The sequence below is a fragment of the Martes martes genome (genome assembly GCF_963455335.1).
Source record: "Martes martes genome assembly, chromosome: 11".
Lineage (NCBI taxonomy): Eukaryota > Metazoa > Chordata > Mammalia > Carnivora > Mustelidae > Martes > Martes martes.
In genome coordinates this window covers 87,158,836-87,179,145 of record NC_137899.1, presented here as the reverse complement: position 1 = coordinate 87,179,145, position 20,310 = coordinate 87,158,836, and the positions used below count along the sequence as shown (strand labels likewise).

General features: G+C 35.8%; 1 protein-coding gene across 2 annotated transcripts in view; it reads right to left on the bottom strand.

The window, feature by feature from the left end:
• Positions 1 to 20,310, bottom strand: part of MKLN1 (muskelin 1) — a 182,181-nt gene that overhangs the window by 57,450 nt on the left and 104,421 nt on the right. For both annotated transcript variants that reach the window (XM_080818012.1, XM_080818013.1), the window contains exons 9-11: positions 16,753 to 16,865; positions 7,498 to 7,710; positions 45 to 266 (exon numbers count right to left, since the gene is read on the bottom strand). In XM_080818012.1, the coding sequence (XP_080674138.1) occupies positions 45 to 266; positions 7,498 to 7,710; positions 16,753 to 16,865 (548 nt within the window). The remainder of the gene's footprint in view (positions 1 to 44; positions 267 to 7,497; positions 7,711 to 16,752; positions 16,866 to 20,310) is intronic.

Genomic DNA, 20,310 nt, shown 5'->3' with positions numbered 1-20,310 from the left:
ATATACATGACAAAATAACAATACAATGTATAGAATATTCTTACTGAGTGGAATAGCATGCAGTGTCCTATCCGAGACTGGATGTCCTCAGGCCCAGCATTACAGGAGTCCTCTCGAAGAAGTTTCCAAGTTTGACATTGACAGTTGAAAGCAAACAACCCACTGAACTGTGGTTCACTGGCTCTGCTGTCGTCTACGCTGCCATTACATGTCAAAATTCTACCACCAAAGGTGTAGATCATATGTTTTTCTGAGTCCATACACATCTATCAGAACAAGGCAACAGATTGAATAGTTACAGATTGTTCCTGTCATGTGGGCTAAATGAAACCAATGTGTGCAGTTTTAGATTCTTGAGAAACTAAACTTTGTCTTAATAGCACTAAATACCGCCCCTGTTTATCATGTGCACTTACTACAATATGCTCACCACCTGGCAAAGATTCAGGATGCACTTCTACATACTTTTTTGGGTTTTCATTTTTCCCAGGAAGAGCAAAATAGATTGGGTTAAAGACCTTTATGTTTTCTTGAAACTTTATTTTTACCAAATCAATCAATAATATATGAGGTGCTGATTTATACCAAAGAGTGAATGTTAATCATACTCTATGTGTAAATTGAGTATGATTTACCTCCTCCTTCTCATCCTTCTTAGAAAATCTCCCTTCTTTCTATTCTAGGCAAGCATCCATCCTATTAAACTTGCTACCCTTTAATCAGAGGGCAGCTATGTCAGTAAGAGTGATATAACTAATTTTATCTTTCTGCATTTATTTCGCAAACCTCTTCCAATTATGTTGTTACAATACAGTAAAACAAAGAAATGTTTGCAGCAGTCTCCAGACTGACTTCTCTAGTAATGAATCTGCCTTCTTTAACATAATACTATAACTTTAATTTTCTTTGAGGTGTTATACAATTTATGTTCAAAAGCCAAACTTGATTCTTTCGTTCTTTCCAGTCAGGGAGATCATGGCTTTTCATAAAAATATCTCTGATAAAAAAAGCCATCTGTCACAAGACAGTAAAAATCAAATTCTATTTCAAAGAATATGTAAGTCCTTGCTGGGAATTAGATGTTGAACACAAGTGGCACTGATATTTAAAGAATAAACTGCATACACAAAACATTTATTTTTTTGTTAAAGCACAAATACTAGCCATTATATGTTCAATTTTCTCCTCCCATCAAATTGTCCTATTTATCTATTTTTATACTGTTTTCAGGAAAAAGCTATTTTCATAATTGTAAATTGTTTTTTTAATTAATATTGAAAAGATTCTAGCAACTCCTAATTTCCCCCAACCACTAAAAGATCCAGTCACTTCCCATTTCCCAGGTTTCTGACAACCTTCCATAAATGAAGATGAAAATCTACTATTCCTCAAGGGTGAAATCCTGGTGAAGATGGTTGAAAGTATTCCCACTCTTTAACCTTCAATGATCATATCATTAAAAGCGATCCATAAGTTGCTGAAGACGACTCAGTATGACCCCATTCATCTACTACATCACCGTCTGAGGTTTCACTGAACCTGAGTCACTCTACCCTGTCCTTAGGACCAAAGGCCCAGATCTCTTCAAACACCTCAGGATCATGCTGAAAATCTGGAGGGATCCACATTATGGGAGCCTATTTAAATATTTACAAATTTACAGATTCATACTAATTTTGGCTAATATCCATTTCCTATCATTCTACTTCAAAAGGAGTTTCTATTTAACTTTAATTTTGATGGGGCTATTCTCATTTGTTATTAGTGGTGAGGCATAAACATTTTTATCTTGGTAGCTTTTTCTAGCATACCAGACCAAACCAACACAAAAAAAGAGTGAGAAACTACAGTACCTTCATGAATTCTTTCCCATATCTTAGAACAAACAGGACATAAAACAGATATAATTATTTTTATTCCTTTATCTTGGTTCTTCCCTGGATAAGATAAGCAGTTTCAATGAGGGTCAATTGTCAAACAAGAAGTGTTACTCACTCTAGGAAACGTTATGTTGTTCAGCAGTTTAGGATTTCCTTTTCATTTTTTTTTTTTTTTATTAAATTTTTTATTTATTTTCAGCGTAACAATATTCATTGTTTTTTCACCACACCCAGTGCTCCATGCAATCTGTGCCCTCCCTAATACCCACCACCTGGTTCCCCCACCCTCCCACCCCGCCCCTTCAAAACCCTCAGGTTGTTTTTCAGAGTCCATAGTCTCTCATGGTTCACCTCCCCTTCCAATTTCCCTCAACTCCCTTCTCCTCTCCATCTACCCTTGTCCTCTATATTATTTGTCATGCTCCACCAATAAGTGAAACCATATGATACTTGACTTTCTCTGCTTGACTTATTTCACTCAACATAATCTCTTCCAGTCCTGTCCATGTTGCTACAAAAGTTGGGTATTCGTCCTTTCTGATGGAGGCATAATACTCCATAGTGTATATGGACCACATCTTCCTTATCCATTCATCCGTTGAAGGGCATCTTGGTTCTTTCCACAGTTTGGCGACTCCTTTTCATTTTTAATCTCTGAAAAAATTTTCTGAAAAGCTAGTAACTTACTAAAGTCTATATGATAATGTTAACATCTTTTCTCTTGAAGACTTCGAGAGATCATTTAAGTCATATCTTGAAGACCACTCACTCATCTACTCTATTGTGTTAGATATTTAGTTCCTAAAATCAAACAAATAGTGGATAGCCACTATTGCCCACCCCAATGTTTCAAAATCCAAAAGTCTTTATTTTGCTCTGTCACATGAATGCAGATTGTTTAGGATTAGGCTGGGTTCAAAACCATTTTTCTCCTCACAAACTCTGAAGCTTTCTAACTAGTGTTGCTCAACACATCAACCTCCAAAAAAATGCTTCATATTAATCTGGCCCTTGCTTACTTACAGTAACCAGATTCCTCTCTGCGGCTTTCAGGATTTTTTCTTAATCCATGGTTCTAAAATTTCATTAAGAAAGTATCTAGAAACAGCGCAGAGGATCATAGATTAAGGGAGGAAAAACTGGAGGGGAAGTCATCAGAGAGGGAGAAAAACCATGAGAGACTCTTTACTATAGGAAACAAACTGAGGGTTGCTGGAGCAGAGGTGGGTTGGGGGATGAGGTAATTGGATGATGGGCATTAAGTAGGGTATGTGATGTGTTGAGCACTGGGTGTTACAGGCAACTGATAAACTACTGAATACTACATCTGAAACTAATGATGTACTCTAAGTTGGTTAACTGAATTTAAATAAAAAATGTAAAAAACAAGAAAGTAACTAGGTAAGGATATTCTTTAACATTCATCCTAATCTGCCCCTGGCGTTCCTTTAATTCTAAAAACTGTCTTCAATTCTGGGACCCTTCTTCCTTTTTAACCTTAAGGCATGTTGTTCTCAGTTTGCGTCCATTCTCTTTTTCTAGAACTCCTATTAGATGGATATTAGAACTTCAGGATCTTTTCTCTGTTCCTTAACTTTTCTCTCATAATTTCAGCTCACTAATTTAGTAATATTTAGAGATGAGAGCTTTTTAATCAATTGACTGAAACTTTTAGTTTGGCTATCAAACTTTTAACTTACAATTTTTCTAGATATTTCTTTTTCATGAATGAAACAGCCTCCTGAATTGCTCTAAAAATACCACTTAAATATAAAGGCTTCTTCAGTCTATATAACTAGCTGTTTTTCTTCGTTAATTCTTAAATCTGTTGAGTTCATACCCCTGTCTCATGGTATTCATTATTTTCAAATATTTGATTTTTGGGGGGGGGGGGAACTGTTGTTCTAATCCTCTCTGTCTCTGCGAATTCCTGTTCACCTGCCTCTTCATATACAGCAGCCTGCTTCAAGGGACTGGAAGGGAGAGATGAGATATGATGCTGTCAAGGGCTCCACAGCTGCTCTCCAGTGCCTCTTGGGAGCACTGCCCTATCCATCCAGCTCCAGCGTCCACACTCAACACCTGACCTGTGAACAATTATCTCAGCCAAGTGCTGCTCAAACTGGAGAATGCCCAGCTGATCACCTGTTTGCCCCAGCTACATAAATGTTGAGACTATTTTTTTTAATTTTTAAAAGATTTTATTTATTTATGACAGAGTGAGCGAGAGAGGGAACACAAGCAGCGTGAGCTGGAGAGGGAAGAAGCAGGCTCTCGGCTGAGTAGGGAGCGCGATATGGGGCTGGAACCCAGAACATGACCTGAGCCAAAGGCAGACTCTTAACGACTGAGCCACAATGGTGCCATTTTTTTTTTTTTTTTTAAATAAACTTTGACTCTAGTTGCTGCAATCTTAAGGACTCTGGTTTCTTCCGTTTGGATCTGAACCTATTTGCTGTCTACCTTACAGGAATTCTCCCCAAGGACATTCTTTCTTGTTTTCAACATTACTATTAATGTATTCTTTTGCATTTCAGAGTCTATGGGGTAAGAAGACAGGGAGAACGTCAATGAGCTGAGATCTCCAATTCTTTGACTGAAGTTTCTCCAGTCACTTCTTGGCTAGCTTGTATTCTATTTTCTAGTAATTTCCTCAAAAAGTGTTTCTCCTTGAAGGATAATTCAGGTAGATATAAAACTCTTGACTCACACTGTCTTGTCTTGAATACCTTCTCGATGTTGCTCTATTGTCTCTCTTAGCATTGAATGTAGCTGTAGAGGAATCTGAAACCAGACTCATTTTATTTCTCTTATAGGTGACTTGATAATTTTGCCTAGTTGCCCAAAAATGCATCTTTATCTTTGAAGTTCAGTATTAATTACTATTATATGTCCCCACTTGGTCGATTTTCCCTTAATATAGTATGCTCCCCCTTTTTTAAATAGCATGCCCTTTTGATACATAAGTAGTCTTGAATTTTATTTATAAATATTTGTTCTGCTCCACTGTTTTGGTTTTCTTCCTTAATGTCTCCAATTATGTGTACGTTGGTTCTCTTCTGACTGTATTTGCTATAATTTTCTGGCTAATCCTTTCTACATCTTTATTTCTGTTCTCTTTATCTGCTCTTCTTATTTCTATGCTACATGACCCTTACTTACTCTTTATACTCCTTGTAGATTACCTTCATTTCTGAAAGTGGTAATATGTTTTTCTTTAGTTCCATTCCTGAATTTTATCAGGTCAAGTTTCACCTATACCTGTTACTTGGCCATCTCATCTGCATTCTTGAATTTATGCTTTCAAGCTTCATTAAGCCATTTAATTCATGTTAGAATACTGGAATATAATTTCTCACCTGCTGCTGGATGAAGAAAAGGTTTGCTTTTCTTTTTCTTTTTACTGTTCTTTTTCTTTTTACTGTTTTTCTTTAGAGTACGTATCTAAAGATTTGGTGTTTATCACTTTCTAGTTTTTCATATTTAAATGAGTTTAATCTCCCTGGACCAGATAACAGAAGGTTTCTATATAAGGGTGATGCTCTTGCTCAAGGATGTCTCCTATTGCTACTCAATTAAATGGCTTCTTCAAAATATGGTACTTCTGTGAAGTCATGTCTTCTCTAACTATGAACTTCATCTGGTTTAGGGGGCTTCTATTTCATGCCTTGAGTTCTGCCCTACTACACTGTGTGGGCTTCAAAACTAGCTCTGGGTATTTCAGTTGTTTCTGGGTAAACTTAAAAGGAATTGGGAATTGTGGGTTTCTCTGGTTTCTGGTTTTACTGAATAATGTGACTTATGGGGTTTTTTTTTTAATCTTTTTGTTTGGTTTTCCTTGTCACAGAAAATCATACAAAGCAACATGGAAAACTTCAGAACTATCTTAATAAATCTATAAGTCTTTAATTTTTTTAGTACATTAAAATTTTAAATGGCAAAATAACTTTTAAACACATCTTCATGCCTCTAGCTTTCTCAACATTCTTCTCAAATTTGAATGGTAACTGTCAAGTCTTAATGTGTCATGAATGACCCTAAGTAATTTTTGGAGTAGCTTTATTTATATGAACTAGAATAGAAAATGGGGGCTTATAAAGATTGTATTAATTGTTGATATCCTGGTTTCTTCACCCCCACTGTTCTTCTATTACATCTAATCAGATGAAAATCAAGCATCATGTAACAGAACCTAGCTTCCAAGGAACATTCTATTTTATCAAAGTCAAGACAAACAAAGGTCACAGACAAGGACAATAAATGTGCTATACTCAAGCCACCCCTAAGGTATTCTTTTTTCAATCTGTAAAAATAAAGACATAAGCATCTTTTGTAAAAGAAATTTCTAACCAGGTGGAAGAAAATAAATGGTTTCCCTAACAGTGTTATCTGCTGATGTTCTATTAAAAAAAAAAAAAAAAAGATCAGAACCAGCCTAACATTTTTTGAAGTTATTATTTTCCACATGAACAACAATGAGGATGTCAGCAGGAAAGTCCAAAGCTCAGTTATGGAGAGCTAGAAGGAGTTCTAATTCAATCTGAGGAATACTTTGAAGACTAATGTTTTTGATTTTCCATCTACCACTCACTTCATAGGCATAAAACTCAATCCTCTTTTCCTTATCATCTTCCTGTAACAACTACTTGTTAATATAAATATGTCAGTAGTATAGTTTAAAAGCAAAGAATTAACAAAAATCTCCAAAGAAACAATAAATTTTAAAAAAGACCAGTATTTTAATTCGTAGGCCCAAGCTAGATTCTGTAATTATCCTAGTATCACTTACCATTTCTCAAGTACTAGATAATGAATGCTATGTTCATCAATACAGTTTTACAGATTTTTTTTTTTAAGTCTTTTTCTCCCCCATACTATAAAAAAAACTTCTGGATATGGGCTGAGCCAAGTAAAACTGCCTGCAGAATTCAGTGGTTACTGTTTTGTGTACTGACCTATACTAAACTGATGTGGACTAAACATTCAAAGACCCGTAACAATGACAATGACATCTATGGGGATGATGAAAACTACATGTGCATTAATATTAAAATGGCATATAAATTGCTATGTGTAGTCTTCTTGTCTATAGCACCATTATGTGATTTCTCTTGGTGTTCAGTTTAAACTTAACTTCACCTAGTGTATGTCACATTCCTATCTGCTTTATATAACGAATTTATGATTATATACAAAGTAAAAATATTTCACTCAAATTGGAAGCTCTAGATTTCAAATTCTCAAATAGAGTAACTTTAAATTTCTCCCAGGAATGTAGAGTAAAAAGTTTTAAGAGTGTAAGTTGTTACTGTTGAGTTATGACCATTTATCATAAAATAGTTTTTCCTAATATGTACTCTCCATCTACTCTATAAATTTTTATAAATTAATGCTTGTTGTTCTAAGATGTTGGTATTTTACAATGCACCAAATACGAGAAAAAAAATATTAAAGTTAACTTTATACCTACTGAAATAAGAGTTATTTTTATTGTCTGTATTAGGTATTTGTAGGAAATTACCAATAGACAATGCAGCATAACATGTAAAATAGACTCTAAGAAGAAGAGTTACTGAGCACTAATTAATTCCACCATATATTTATCTGTGCACCAAACCTGATGATCAAACACCAATTTCGGCCCTCCATCAGCAGCAGTGTCCTCGCTGAGTAACATCCATGTGTTTGTGTCAATGTCATAACGATAGAAGTCACTTTTCAGAGATTTGCTGTTCCTCACGGAGGAATCCAAATAACGCCCCAATGTGTAGATTTGCCTTCGTTGAATGTCAATGCACATTTTATGACATGATCTGGCACTAGGACCATTCTGTGGAGAACAAAGAAAGAAGAAAAAAAATTCAAAGAATAACAGGAAAATAAAATTAAATCCCTTTTTTCGACTTTCATTAAAAGGTCTGCAATAGAAGTCCAACACAAGGTTTAAATCTTACCACAGAAATGCTTAAAATCTACCAGAAAAGAAGAGATGAACTATTGTTTACCTTATGGCACTCTCTTTAGAACACTTACATGGCTTCTATTATATACCCACTGCATTGTAGTCATTCGTACACAGAGCTTGATTCTCTAGTACATGTCAAGCTAAAGACACAATTCGTCTTTAAAAATATTTCTCATTAGAGGGGCGCCTGGGTGGCTCAGTGGATTGAAGCCTCTGCCTTCGGCTCAGGTCATGGTCCCGGGGTCCTGGGATCGAGCCCCGCATTGGGCTCTCTGCTCAGCAGAGAGCCTGCTTCCTCCTCTCTCTCTGCCCGCCTCTCTGCCTACTTGTGATCTCTTGTCTGTCAAATAAATAAATAAAAAATCTTAAAAAAAAATATTTCTCACTAGAATTTCTCATCAGAATCTAGCACAAAACAGATACTCCAAGAATATATAGAACTGCTGCATTTCATAACTGGAAGGAACCTTAATAAAATCTCTAGTTCAATTATCTCCTTTTAAAGATGAGGAAACATAACCCAAAGAGGGAAAGTGTCCTCCTGAAAGCTAGTAAACTAGTGACAGCGCCAGAATAAAAATGCCAAATTTGATTTCTTTGTCTACCCTTTACTTACATAAAACCGACACTCCTGAGTAAATAAATAACACAATGAAGGAATAGTATAAAGAACACTATATTATCAACAAAAATTTATTATTTGAGATCACTTACATCCCTGGACTGAATAAAAGGTTAAAAAAAAAATACCGTAGTTAAGCATAAACTAAAAATAGAGTTTATGAGGGAAAAAAAGAACTTCAATTGGGCAGGATCTGATTAGCTGAAATGCGGAAAAGAGAGTATTTGTTAAGTATCTCCTAAATTCTATCCATATTATTACACTGTATGCGTATGTATATTTCATTCAATCCACATAACAACTCCATACGGAAATATTACCATTTTAGAGTCCAAGTAATCTGTCCATAGTAATAAAACTAGGAAGTAAGGCAGAAAATCTAAGCCCAGGGTAACTAGAACCAAAAACTATGTTCTTTCCACTATTCCAGACTGTTTTTTTCACAAGATAAGAGAAACAAAAGCAAAAATTGACTTAATCCAATGGGGCTTATGACCGAAATGAAGACTTTCTACTGCAGAAAGTTGAGTAAGGCAGAAAGAGAAACCTGCTCAATGACTGACAGAGGAGACTGGATGTAATCTTGCAGGCAATAAAGAGCTACCACGGGTTTCTAGAGCAGAACAGAAAATTAAAAAGGCAGTATTATGAAAAGTGTACTCTAGCACTGTTATTTAGATTAAATGAATAAATATATTAGGCAGGAAGAATAATTTGACATTAGTGTTATCAATCCAGATGTCAAATTGATTTGTATCTGTACTTTAGTATTCATACTAATTACAATTTTAAAACTTATCTTTAAAGATTTTTGTCAAGGAAACTTTCCAGCAGATAAGATAGAAATACTATTTTTTGAAAGAATGTCCGCCACAATTAATATCAAAAACAAAGATAGGATAATATATAATAAATCTATGCCATATATTCTAAAATGTGAAATTTGAAATTTAACAGGGGAGGTAACAGAACTTCTTACTTCAGCTGAATTTAGCAGAAGTGCTATTAAAATGATGAGCAAATTATACCCTAAGAAGAAAAAAGGAAATGAAGAATAGGAACCAAAAGAATAGAAAACAGAGAAAAAAATTGAGATAATTAACAAAGCTGGTTTTCTGAAAAATTAATAGAATTGTAAACCATTAGCAAGACAGATTTTTTTTTAAAAAGGAAGAAAAAACACAAATTGCTAAATATGAGAAATGAAAGCAGGAACATCACTTATAGGCTCACTAGAAGTTAGAAAGAAAAAAAGGACTATTGTGAAAAACATGTAAAATCTGACAATGTGGATTCCTTGAAAAATTATAAATTTACTAAAACTGAGACAAGGTGAGAGAGAAAAATCTGAAGTCACTCTATTGAAAAATTGAATTAATAATTTAAAATTTTCTTCCCACAAAGAAAATGCCAGTCCTAGAAAAATGGTAAATTTTATCAAGACACAAAAGGAAGAAATAGTATTCCTAACCTACTTTATGAGGACAATAGAACACTGAAGCCAATTAACAATAATACCACAAAGGAGGAAAAATAATTTACAAGCAATCAGCAACCAGTATACTTCATGAACAGACACAGAACTAATCTTTAACAAAATATTAAATAAAATGCAATATATATAAAAAGGTATTTCTTAACTAAAGGGGGTTTATCTCAGGAATACAAAGTTAATTTTTTTTTTAAAGATTTTATTTATTTATTTGACAGACAGAGATCACAAGTAGGTGGAGAGGCAGGCAGAGAGAAGAGGAAGCAGGCTCCCTGCTGAGCAGAGAGCCCGATGCGGGACTCGATCCCAGGACCCTGGGATCATGACCTGAGCTGAAGGCAGAGGCTTTAACCCACTGAGCCACCCAGGTGCCCCCAAAGTTAATTTTATATTTGAAAACTGATCAAGGTAATTTGCCACATTAAAAGAAAGGAAAAGAATACGATCTTATTTATATAGAAAAAGCATGGGATAAAATTCAACACATATTCATGAGGAAACTCACAGCAAAGGAGGAATAAAAAGGAATGTCCTCAATCTAGTTAAGAATGTATAAAAATCCTAAATCTAATTTTTCATTTATGGTGAAATACCCAATGCTTTTTTTTTTCTTAAGATTTTATTTATTTATTTGACAGAGATCACAAGCAGGCAGAGAGGCAGGCACAGAGAGAGAGGAGGAAGCAGGCTCCCTGCTGAGCAGAGCCCAATGTGGGGCTCGATTCCAGGACCCTGGGATCATGACTGAACCGAAGGCAGAGGCTTTAACCTACTGAGCCATTCAGGTGCCCTGTTCCCAATGCTTTCTTGCTAGGATCTGTAACAAGATAAGATGTGTATTTTCACTTCTTTTTTAAAAAATTTATTTATTTGATGAAGAGCATGCAAATGCACAAGCACAAATGGGGGGAGGGGCAGAGGGAGAGAGAGAATCTCAAGCGGACTCCCCTCTGAGCACGGAGCCTAACTCAGGGCTCAATCTCACAACCCTGAGATCATGACCTGAGATGAAATCAAGAGTTGGAAGCTTAATTGACTGAATCACCCAGGCACCCCCACCACTTCTAATTAACACTGTAATAGAAGTCCAGGTCAGCACAATAAGGCATTAAAAAATAAAAGTTTATAACAGAAAAAAAGAGTGAAAGGAAGACATAAAATTTTCTCTATTCACGGAAGACATGACTGTTTGTTGAAAACATCCTCAGAAATCAACAAAGAAACAACTAGAAATAGTACGTAAATTTAGAAAAGTGTCATGATATGAAAGCAATATTAAAAATCCAATTTACTTCTCTATATTGGTAATAAGTAAAGAGAAGATAACTTTTTTGGGTGGGGCAGAGGGAGAGAGAGAATCTTAAGCAGGCACCACGCCTAGCACAGAACCTGATGCAGGACTTCATCTCATGACTCTGAGGTTTTGACCTGAGCCCAAATCAAGAGTTCAATACTTAACTGAATGAGCCATTCAGGCACCCATTTTTTTTTTTAAAGATTTTATATATTTACTTGACAGACAGAGATCACAAGTAGGCAGAGAGGCAGGCAAAGAGAGAGAAGGGGAAGCAGGCTACCCACTGAGCAGAGAGCCAGAGGCGGGGCTCGATCCCAGGACCCTGGGATCATGACCTGAGCTGAAGGTAGAGGCTTAACCCACTGAGCCACCCTGGCACCCCACAGGCACCCCATTTTTAAGCTCCACTTGAAATAGCATGAAAAAACAAAATATACTAGGACTAATTTAATAAAAATATCTAAAACCCTCTATCTAAAAACTCCAAGACTACTGACAAGGAATGAAGACTGAAATAAATGGAGATTTAACCATATTCATGGATTAGAAGACAGTATTATTGAGACATCAACTCTCTCCAAATTGATTTACAGATTTAAGACATTCCCAATTATAATCCCAACAGTTTTACAAATTGACAGTATGATTCTAAAATTTATAATTTTTGAAAAGAAATAATAATAAGTAGAAGAAAGAACGCATTTTTGAGAAGAAGAATAAAGAGGTCTTACATCACCTGACCTCAAGGAATGTCACAGTGATATATGAACAGACCAAAAGATAACGGAGCAGGATAGGGTATTCCAAAAGAGACATAACTTACATGATCAGTTGGTTTTTGACAAAGGTGCTAAAACAATTCAACAGGGAACAAGACAGGGAGAAAAAACTCTCATACATTTCTTTTTTTTTTTTTTTAATTTTTTTTTAAAGATTTTATTTATTTGTTTGACACAGAGAGAGAGATCACAAGTAGGCAGAGAGGCAGGCAGAGAGAGAGAGACAGAGGGAGGGAGGGAGGGAAGCACTCTCCCTGCTGAGCAGAGAGCCCGACGCGGGGCTCGATCCCAGGACCCTGGGATCATGACCTGAGCCGAAGGCAGAGGCTTTAACCCACTGAGCCACCCAGGTGCCCCCTCTCATACATTTCTAGTAGGAATATAAAATGGTACAATCACTCTGGGAAAAGCTATAGTAGTTTTATCAATGTATGATAAAGGGATGGAGGCTGGGAGTGACAGTGGGACACCTATAAAGGACATTACTGAGGTATTACATGGGTAAGTGTCTATAGCTAAAACGGGTCTGTGGATTAAATTAAAGTAGCAGTTCTCAGGGGGAGTCTGGGATCTCCAAGACACTCAGGGGAGTCCACAGAGTCAGGTTTTTAAAAAAAAAATAATACCACTAAAAATTTGTCTTTCCATTCTTATTCTCTTATGGGTGTACACGAAATTTTCCAGAGGTAACATGACTTTTGATATAATAACAGATTGGATACAGAAGCAGATATAAATCCAGCTGCCTTCTATTAAGCTGAACATTAAAGAGATTTAGAAAACTTTATATAAAACAGTGCTACTTGATGTATGGTTGTTATTTCAAGGAAATGCACCTATGTGACTGAGTTCATGCTGACCTAGCTGCTTTTTCCATGGAACACTATATTTATGTGAAAGAAAACCAACAATCCAAGTGCAGTTATTCAGACATAATGGTTATGACAGACATTCTCTGAAAAATGAATGAAGTTAGTATGTCATTTTGAAGGAAAACAACTGACAAAATTTGTTGCCAATGATAAAAGCAAATTTTAAAATTTTAAATTTGTTTTTAAGCAAAAATTAGGATTTTTAAAACTGCGACCTGCTATTGTGATTTTGACACCTTCCCAACTCTTAGAAGACTCTTCTAATGAAACTGATAGTAATATTAACAAATATAGGGTCTTTGATAGTGTATATAAAATGTCGACATTTGGAAGATATGCAGAACTCAGGAAACCAGTAGTTTTCAAGTGACCAACACATGGGTTAAAAAAAACATGCATGGGTAAAAGACCCATTCAAAAAGCAAGATAGAACAATGGATTTGAATGTAACAATATAAAACATTAGCTGATATGGTTTCAAAGTCTATAATGCAATCACCTTTAAGAAAGAACCACTTGTCAATTTGGGATATGAGATCAAAATAGACCATGTGCAAATATCTGAAAAGGGTATTAAATACTCTCGTTTCCAAAAAAACGTAACCATGTGAGGTCCAATTTTCTTCATATACTTCACAGAAAACAACATGTTACAAGAGATTAAACACAGAAGCAGAGAGGAGAATCTAGCTGTCCTCTATAAAACCTGACATTAAAGAAATTTATAAAAATGCAAACTAAAGAAAAATATATTTGTTTAAAACAATTATAAAAACTTACTTGTATATATATATATATATATAAACATTTAAAGTAATTATTCTCTTTAAGAGCTGAGTCATTCTATTATCTATCAATCTCCTAAATGTGTTTTTAGATACATATTTAAATAAATTAAAGTGAATTAAACTAATACTGCTTCTTAATTGCATATCATGGTTTGAAACACAGGCCCTGGGGTATCATCAAACAATAACTTGTACTCACTAGTATAGAAAATAAAATGAGATATATGAAATATTAACTGTTCAATTTTGGAAGGAATGAATATTTATGCTAGAGCCATACACTATTACCATATATTTCATAGAAAGATCAACAAAAGGTTTTTAGGCATCTATAGGAAGAAAGCAGTAATAAACAATAATGAATCTGAACTCCAGTACTGAGTCACCACGGACTTCAAAATAACAGAAACAAAGTCTTCTCATCAAAATAATTTCTATATTTTTCCAGTACTACTTTAAAATATTTATTTATTTATTTTTAAAAAAGATTTTATTTATTTATTTGACAGAGAGAGATCACAAGTAGGCAGAGAGGCAGGCAGAGAGAGAGGGGGAAGCAGGCTCCCTGCTGAGCAGAGAGCCCGATGCGGGGCTTGATACCAGGACCCTGAGATCATGACCTGAGCTGAAGGTAGAGGTTTAACCCACTGAGCCACCCAGGCACCCCAACTTTAAAATAATTATTAATTGCATTCCAAATATTACTTATATGTAACATATGTAAGTGATATAAAAATAAACCCACACCACGTTTCGTAAGTAGAACATTAATATGACCTTAGAGTTCCCCTGTAAACTACCCTTCTCTCTTGCCAAAATAGCTACTCTCCTGATTCTGTATTTATCTTCCCATGCTTTTCTCCAGCATTAGCTTTTCATTTAATTTAGCTCACCTATTTGCTCACTAACAAATAAACATAATTCATGCCCAGAGTCTAAGTCAGGGAACAGAAATAATCATTTTAGTCATTTTAATAATTTTAGTTACCCATTGAAGGAATGTAAGTGGTTAAGTGGGCACACCAAAGGAAGCTTCTGATTCTATGCGGCAAAGTCAAGAAAGGTTTCCCCAACAAAGTCTGAACTGAGTTTTAAGAATAAGTAAGTGTTTCTAAGAGCTGGGTGCATGGGAGGAGGGGCCCTCTATTAATTTCAAACAGAAAAATACATTATTGCCAAGGGACCATCAGGTGAGAAAGTTGAATTCCAGCAACTAAAGGTGCGGCCGGCACATAAACTCAGGAGATGAGGCAAGACAGGTAAACGGGGACCAAATCATGATGAGAAATTTGGAATTTATAATCTAAGCCAAAAGAACTAAGGTTGATAAACTGCCTTATCATTATGATTATTGCTGCTAGTTATTCATACTTTCCTGTATCTATGCCCTTTGATAGTGCCCCTCACCATATACTGACTCTAGCCTTGCCCATATGACTTCCTTTGGCCTATGAGACAATACCAAATTTAGTGGAGTGCTCATGTCTACCTTTTCTCCTTGCAGCTCTGGACCCTGATGTGAGAACAAGCCCCAGCTCGCCAACAGGAAGGTGAGCAACTCTGTAGAACACAGCCAAGTAATCCCCGCTTGAAGCTATCCTAGGCTAGCTGACAGCCAGCTGACTCTGGGACACATGAATGAGTCGAGCCAAAACCAAAAGAATGGCGCACTAATCTGTAGACTCCTCAAGAAAATAAACACCGCCTGCTATACACTACTGAGGTTTGGTGGGTGCTTGGAATAGATGGAATGTAAGAGTAAGTGAAACAGGGACCGAAGCTAACCATAGGGTTTAAGCAAGTGTCACATGGCTAGGTATGTTTTTTAATGAACAGAAAATAGAGAGCAGATTAACAGTGGAGGCAAAAGTTTAAGAAAGAAACCACAGTGTTGGAATTGGTGCCAAAAGGAGTAGAGCAGAAAAGAATCTGAAATGCAATACGGGGTGCTAGAAATGTTGGGACTTATGCGATAATTAGACATATTCAATGAAGGAGGAGGATTTCAGGTTAAATTCTAGACTTACTGCAAGAATTATAGATGCAATCAACTTAGATTTATAATAGTTTAAAAGAAATAAGTTAGGATTTTTTTTAGATCTCTTTTTGTTGAAGATACCAATAATCACTTCAGAAAACAGTACTTTAATACTGAAAGACAAAGGGCATTTTTACATATTTTCACAGGGATAACAAATAGAATTTAAGATATCTTTGAAAAGATAAAAAGTACCCAAATTAATCACTGGAACATGCTAAGCAGAATCCAATTTCCTACAATTAAAGACAGCAGTGATCTTTCTGAAATGGTCATTCTACATTAGCAGTGGGTTTTCAATCAGGTCTTTTCCCCTACTTTTCATTTTCATTTTGTTAAATTTACTTTGTTAAATTTATTTTCATCTTGTAATCTGAAGCAGCTTAGATGGAAGGTACAATAAAAATTCTATAAAGATTTAGAAAATATAAATGTATTAACATTTGCTTTATAGTAGTGTATAATTATGCACTTACATAATCCAAAGCCATAAATCCAAGCCACCTTATTCACTAAGGAAATGCTTTATGTATATATGTATTGACAGACACACATGTGAACACAATTTTAGTCAAAAATAAAATATGTATCATTTGTGAAAACTGATATATAGTCGAATAGTGAGGAACCAAAACAGTGAAAAGGTAAGGCCATTAAAAGCACATTTTTTTTTCAGAGGAAATCAAAATTAAGATGAACGCTCAGAATAAAAGTAGAGGTGACAGGAACATGAGAAAAAAAGATTATACAATTGCATTTCCAGACTAAAGTAGTTTAAAACTACCATTATATTTGTTACCCATTTCTATTTTCTCTATGAAATAGATTCATTCATGTACCAGTAGTTGAAGAACCACTTATAGAAGCGAGAAATTCAAGAATACTTAAACCAAACTTGTTTACCACAAATTCTTCTGCCTCTACTACGGATACAGAAAAGAATACAAATCATCCAGAAAAAGAAGGGTACACCCATACCCCTACTGTCATACAGATGGATGAAAAGTCTGAGAACTTGCCTCTTTCTCAGTGTCTCTAGAGATACATGTCCACTGGTTCTCCTTCACACTGTACGCCCAGAAGTCAGCAAGATCTTGTGTTCCATCCCAGCCACCAAACAAATAAACGGTCTCTATGAAAATTAGAAAAATATGTATAAAAAAACCCTTAAGGATAAAATTTAAGTATAGGCACCCAGACGTAGCCATTGTTTTTTAAGATCATTTAAGGCACATCTAAATAAGGTTAAAAATGAATTTTGTAAATGGGTAACATTTCAAAATATATCCTAGGCTAGTATCTCCTATACACGGGTATATGGAAAGGCTGCTGCAGGACTACTATTTTGAGAGATTTATAAAAATACAAGTAACTAAGAGACATTCCCCGAGATTCTTTCATAGGTCTTCAGTGGGTAAGAAGAGTCTGCATTTTTTCAAGTATCCAGAGTGAACTGCATGTGCTGCCAGTCTAGGAGTTTCTGTGCTAGGCCACAAAAATTTTACATTTAGCAGCTTCTTAGCAATGCAGCTTCAGATGGTTAAGAAAGAAAGAAAGAAAGAAAGAAAGAAAGAAAGAAAGAAAGAAAGAAAGAAAATGAAAGATTCCAAAGGAATATATGGTCTAAAATAGAACATAAAGACATCTAACTATTTCTGAAAAAAACTTCACATTAAAACTGTTTTCCCTCTATTGCAATATCAAAAACAATGGTTAACACTAGCTCTGAGTTAAAGCTAGACACCTGAAGAATAAGGTGATGTACAGCCTTGGCATTCCCATGGAAAACTGGGGAAATCTTTTCCAAATACATATGGTAGGCTTAACCCCTCAGAAGTCAACATTTAAGTCATCCTAGGTATCTTGAAAATTTGGTTTCTTCTAACTCTGAAATGTCTATTATATCCATGGACTGCTTCACTGCAACAAAACTGATTTCTTGCCCCATGAATAGTGACAAGCTTTATACATAACACGGTTATCATCCACCTCCTTCTTCATAATAGTGCCTTTCCTTTCTTCAAATATTTCCCCCCCACTGAAATGTCTTATGTCTACTAGTTACACAAGCCCACCAATTATTTTTTTTTAAAGTTACAACATTCCCTTTTCTTTCTTTTTTTTAAAAAGATTTTATTTATTTGAGAAAGAGAGAGAGCACAGGCAGAGGGGAGGAGCAGAGGGAGAGGGAGAAGCAGACTTCCTGCTGAGCAGGGAGCCCACTGTGGGGTTCAACCCCAAGACCCTAAGATCATAACCTGAGCCGAGGTCAGATGCTTAACCAACTGAGCCACCCAGGCACCCCTCTTTTTTTTCTTTTTTTAAAGTAAACTCTATACCCAACATGGGGTTTGAAGTCATGACTCCAAGATCAAGAGTCATATGCTCTACCAACTGACCAGCCATGTGCCCCTCTTTAAAAAAAGGTTAAGTAGACATACAGGAACATTGTAAAGCTATCTACACCCTAATCAGCATTACCTAGGCCTATTTATGTGGAGACTGTCATCTAAGTTAGGTCCCACCATGAACAGCAACAATTCAAAGTGCACTTAGAAATACTGTAACATCATTAAGAAAATTCTTGCCACTCATAGAGCTGGACTGTCTTCTAAGAGATTTTTGTCATATTATTTCAAACTCTAAGTGAATTTTCTAAGTGAAATGTGCTATTCTTTTTTTTTTTTTTTTTTAAGATTTTATTTATTTGACAGAGAGAGAGAGAGACAGTGAGAAAAGGAGGAAGACAAGCAGGGGGAATGGGAGAGGGAGAAGCAGGCTTCCCGCTGAGCGGTGAGCCTGATGAGGGGCTTGGTCCCAGGACCTAGGGATCATGACCTGAGCTGAAGGCAGACGCTTAGCAACTGAACCACCCAGGCCCACAACTGAACCACCCAGGCTCCCGAAATGTGCTATTCTATGCCCAGAAGCTATGGAAATCAAAACAATGCCTCTGGGTAAGAACATACCATTGGAACAGGATTGAGTTCTAGTGCTAACTGGGTAATTAAATCAAATACAGGCCACATAAGCCCCCTGGGTCTTAGTTTTTTCGCTTACAAAATTCAGTGTTGTGGTGGTATTCTTCAGATGTAAATTACATTAAAACATTCTGAAGGCTATCAGACAGCATTTCTATCTCTAAAACATGCACAAAAATAAAAAAAAAATACTCTGTAGTTACTAAGTGCCACAGACGCAACAAAAACAGAATTATTGTATCCAATTCCATGACTAACTCAGTACCTAGAACTCTGGCTCTGTACATAGGTAAAATAATGGCAATTATTTGAAACTGTTAAAAAACTTTCATATCTCAGAACTGTAAAATAATCCATTACCATTAGTTAAGTAACATTCTGTTTCCCAAATGGCATGCAGTAGTACCAGACACTTCAAGCTTTACAGGAAAAAAAAAATTGAAGAATTTTCATCTAGCTTAAAAATTATTTGCCAAGGCCTCACTGTAATGGCAATTAACCCTGTTAAATTCTGAAGCCAGGAGAGGGAGGGTATATAACTAAAATAGCAATAGCAATTGACCTTTTGTTTTATAGTGTTTCTGGGTACCCTCTGGATAAGGTTACCCTGGTTCATTAACTTTAATAACCCTTCCTCTTGGGCTCTGGGTTCTCAATGTTCTTTCTGAAAAGCAGGTCTCTTTGTACGCATAAATTCTCACAGCAAAGAAAACCCACATTTCCACAACAGCCTCATTGATAGCTGAGCAAAATAAAATCTGGCAGAGAGCAAGCATCCCAATGGAATTAATCCAAGATGTCATTCTTGTCTTTGAATGCTTTGTAGTCGCAGTTGAAGTTTAATAGTAAAATTGAATGAATCAGATGGAAACAGGACCTTTTGACATACCTGAATAAAATGCATGACAAAATTTTAATTAAATCATCTAATCATTTAAGTTAAATCACTCAGAGATGAAATATTATCTAGAAATAAACATGAGCAAAAGTATAATTTAATGCATAAAGGATATCAAAAACTTTTAAAGATTACAGAAATAACTGGAGAGAACTGTAGTAAGAAAAAAAGTAAGGAAAAGAGAAAAAAGAAAACATTATTTGCAACAGGGTCCATTCTCATGCTTATCGGTTATGTAACAATTCACGTACATCTCTGGGCAGTACAGTCCTTTTCAAGCAGCAGCCCTTTTTCTGTATTTTTTTCTTAAAGGCACATAGGCTGTTGTGGCTCTCCATTTCCCCCGGCACTCAGAGGAATGTTCAGTCAATGTTTTCCCAGGGCTAGTCTGAACTGACAAGGTATTATACAGAAAAGAAAGCAGACAGTCCCTATCCTCAAGGAGCTTACAATCTAATCAAGAATGTAACACAAGTACATAAATCACCACAAGGCAGGGCAGATTAAATGACATAAGAAAGGTAAAAAGCACCATCTGAGTTCAAAAGAGGGAAGAGAGTATACCTACGGGGACTCAAGAAAGGAGGTATCTGACCTATGTATGCATCAGAAGGTGGCTCTGGGGGCACCTGGGGGAGTTCAGTTGGTTAAGTGTCAGACTCTTGATTTTGGCTCAGGTCATGATCTCAAGGTCAGGA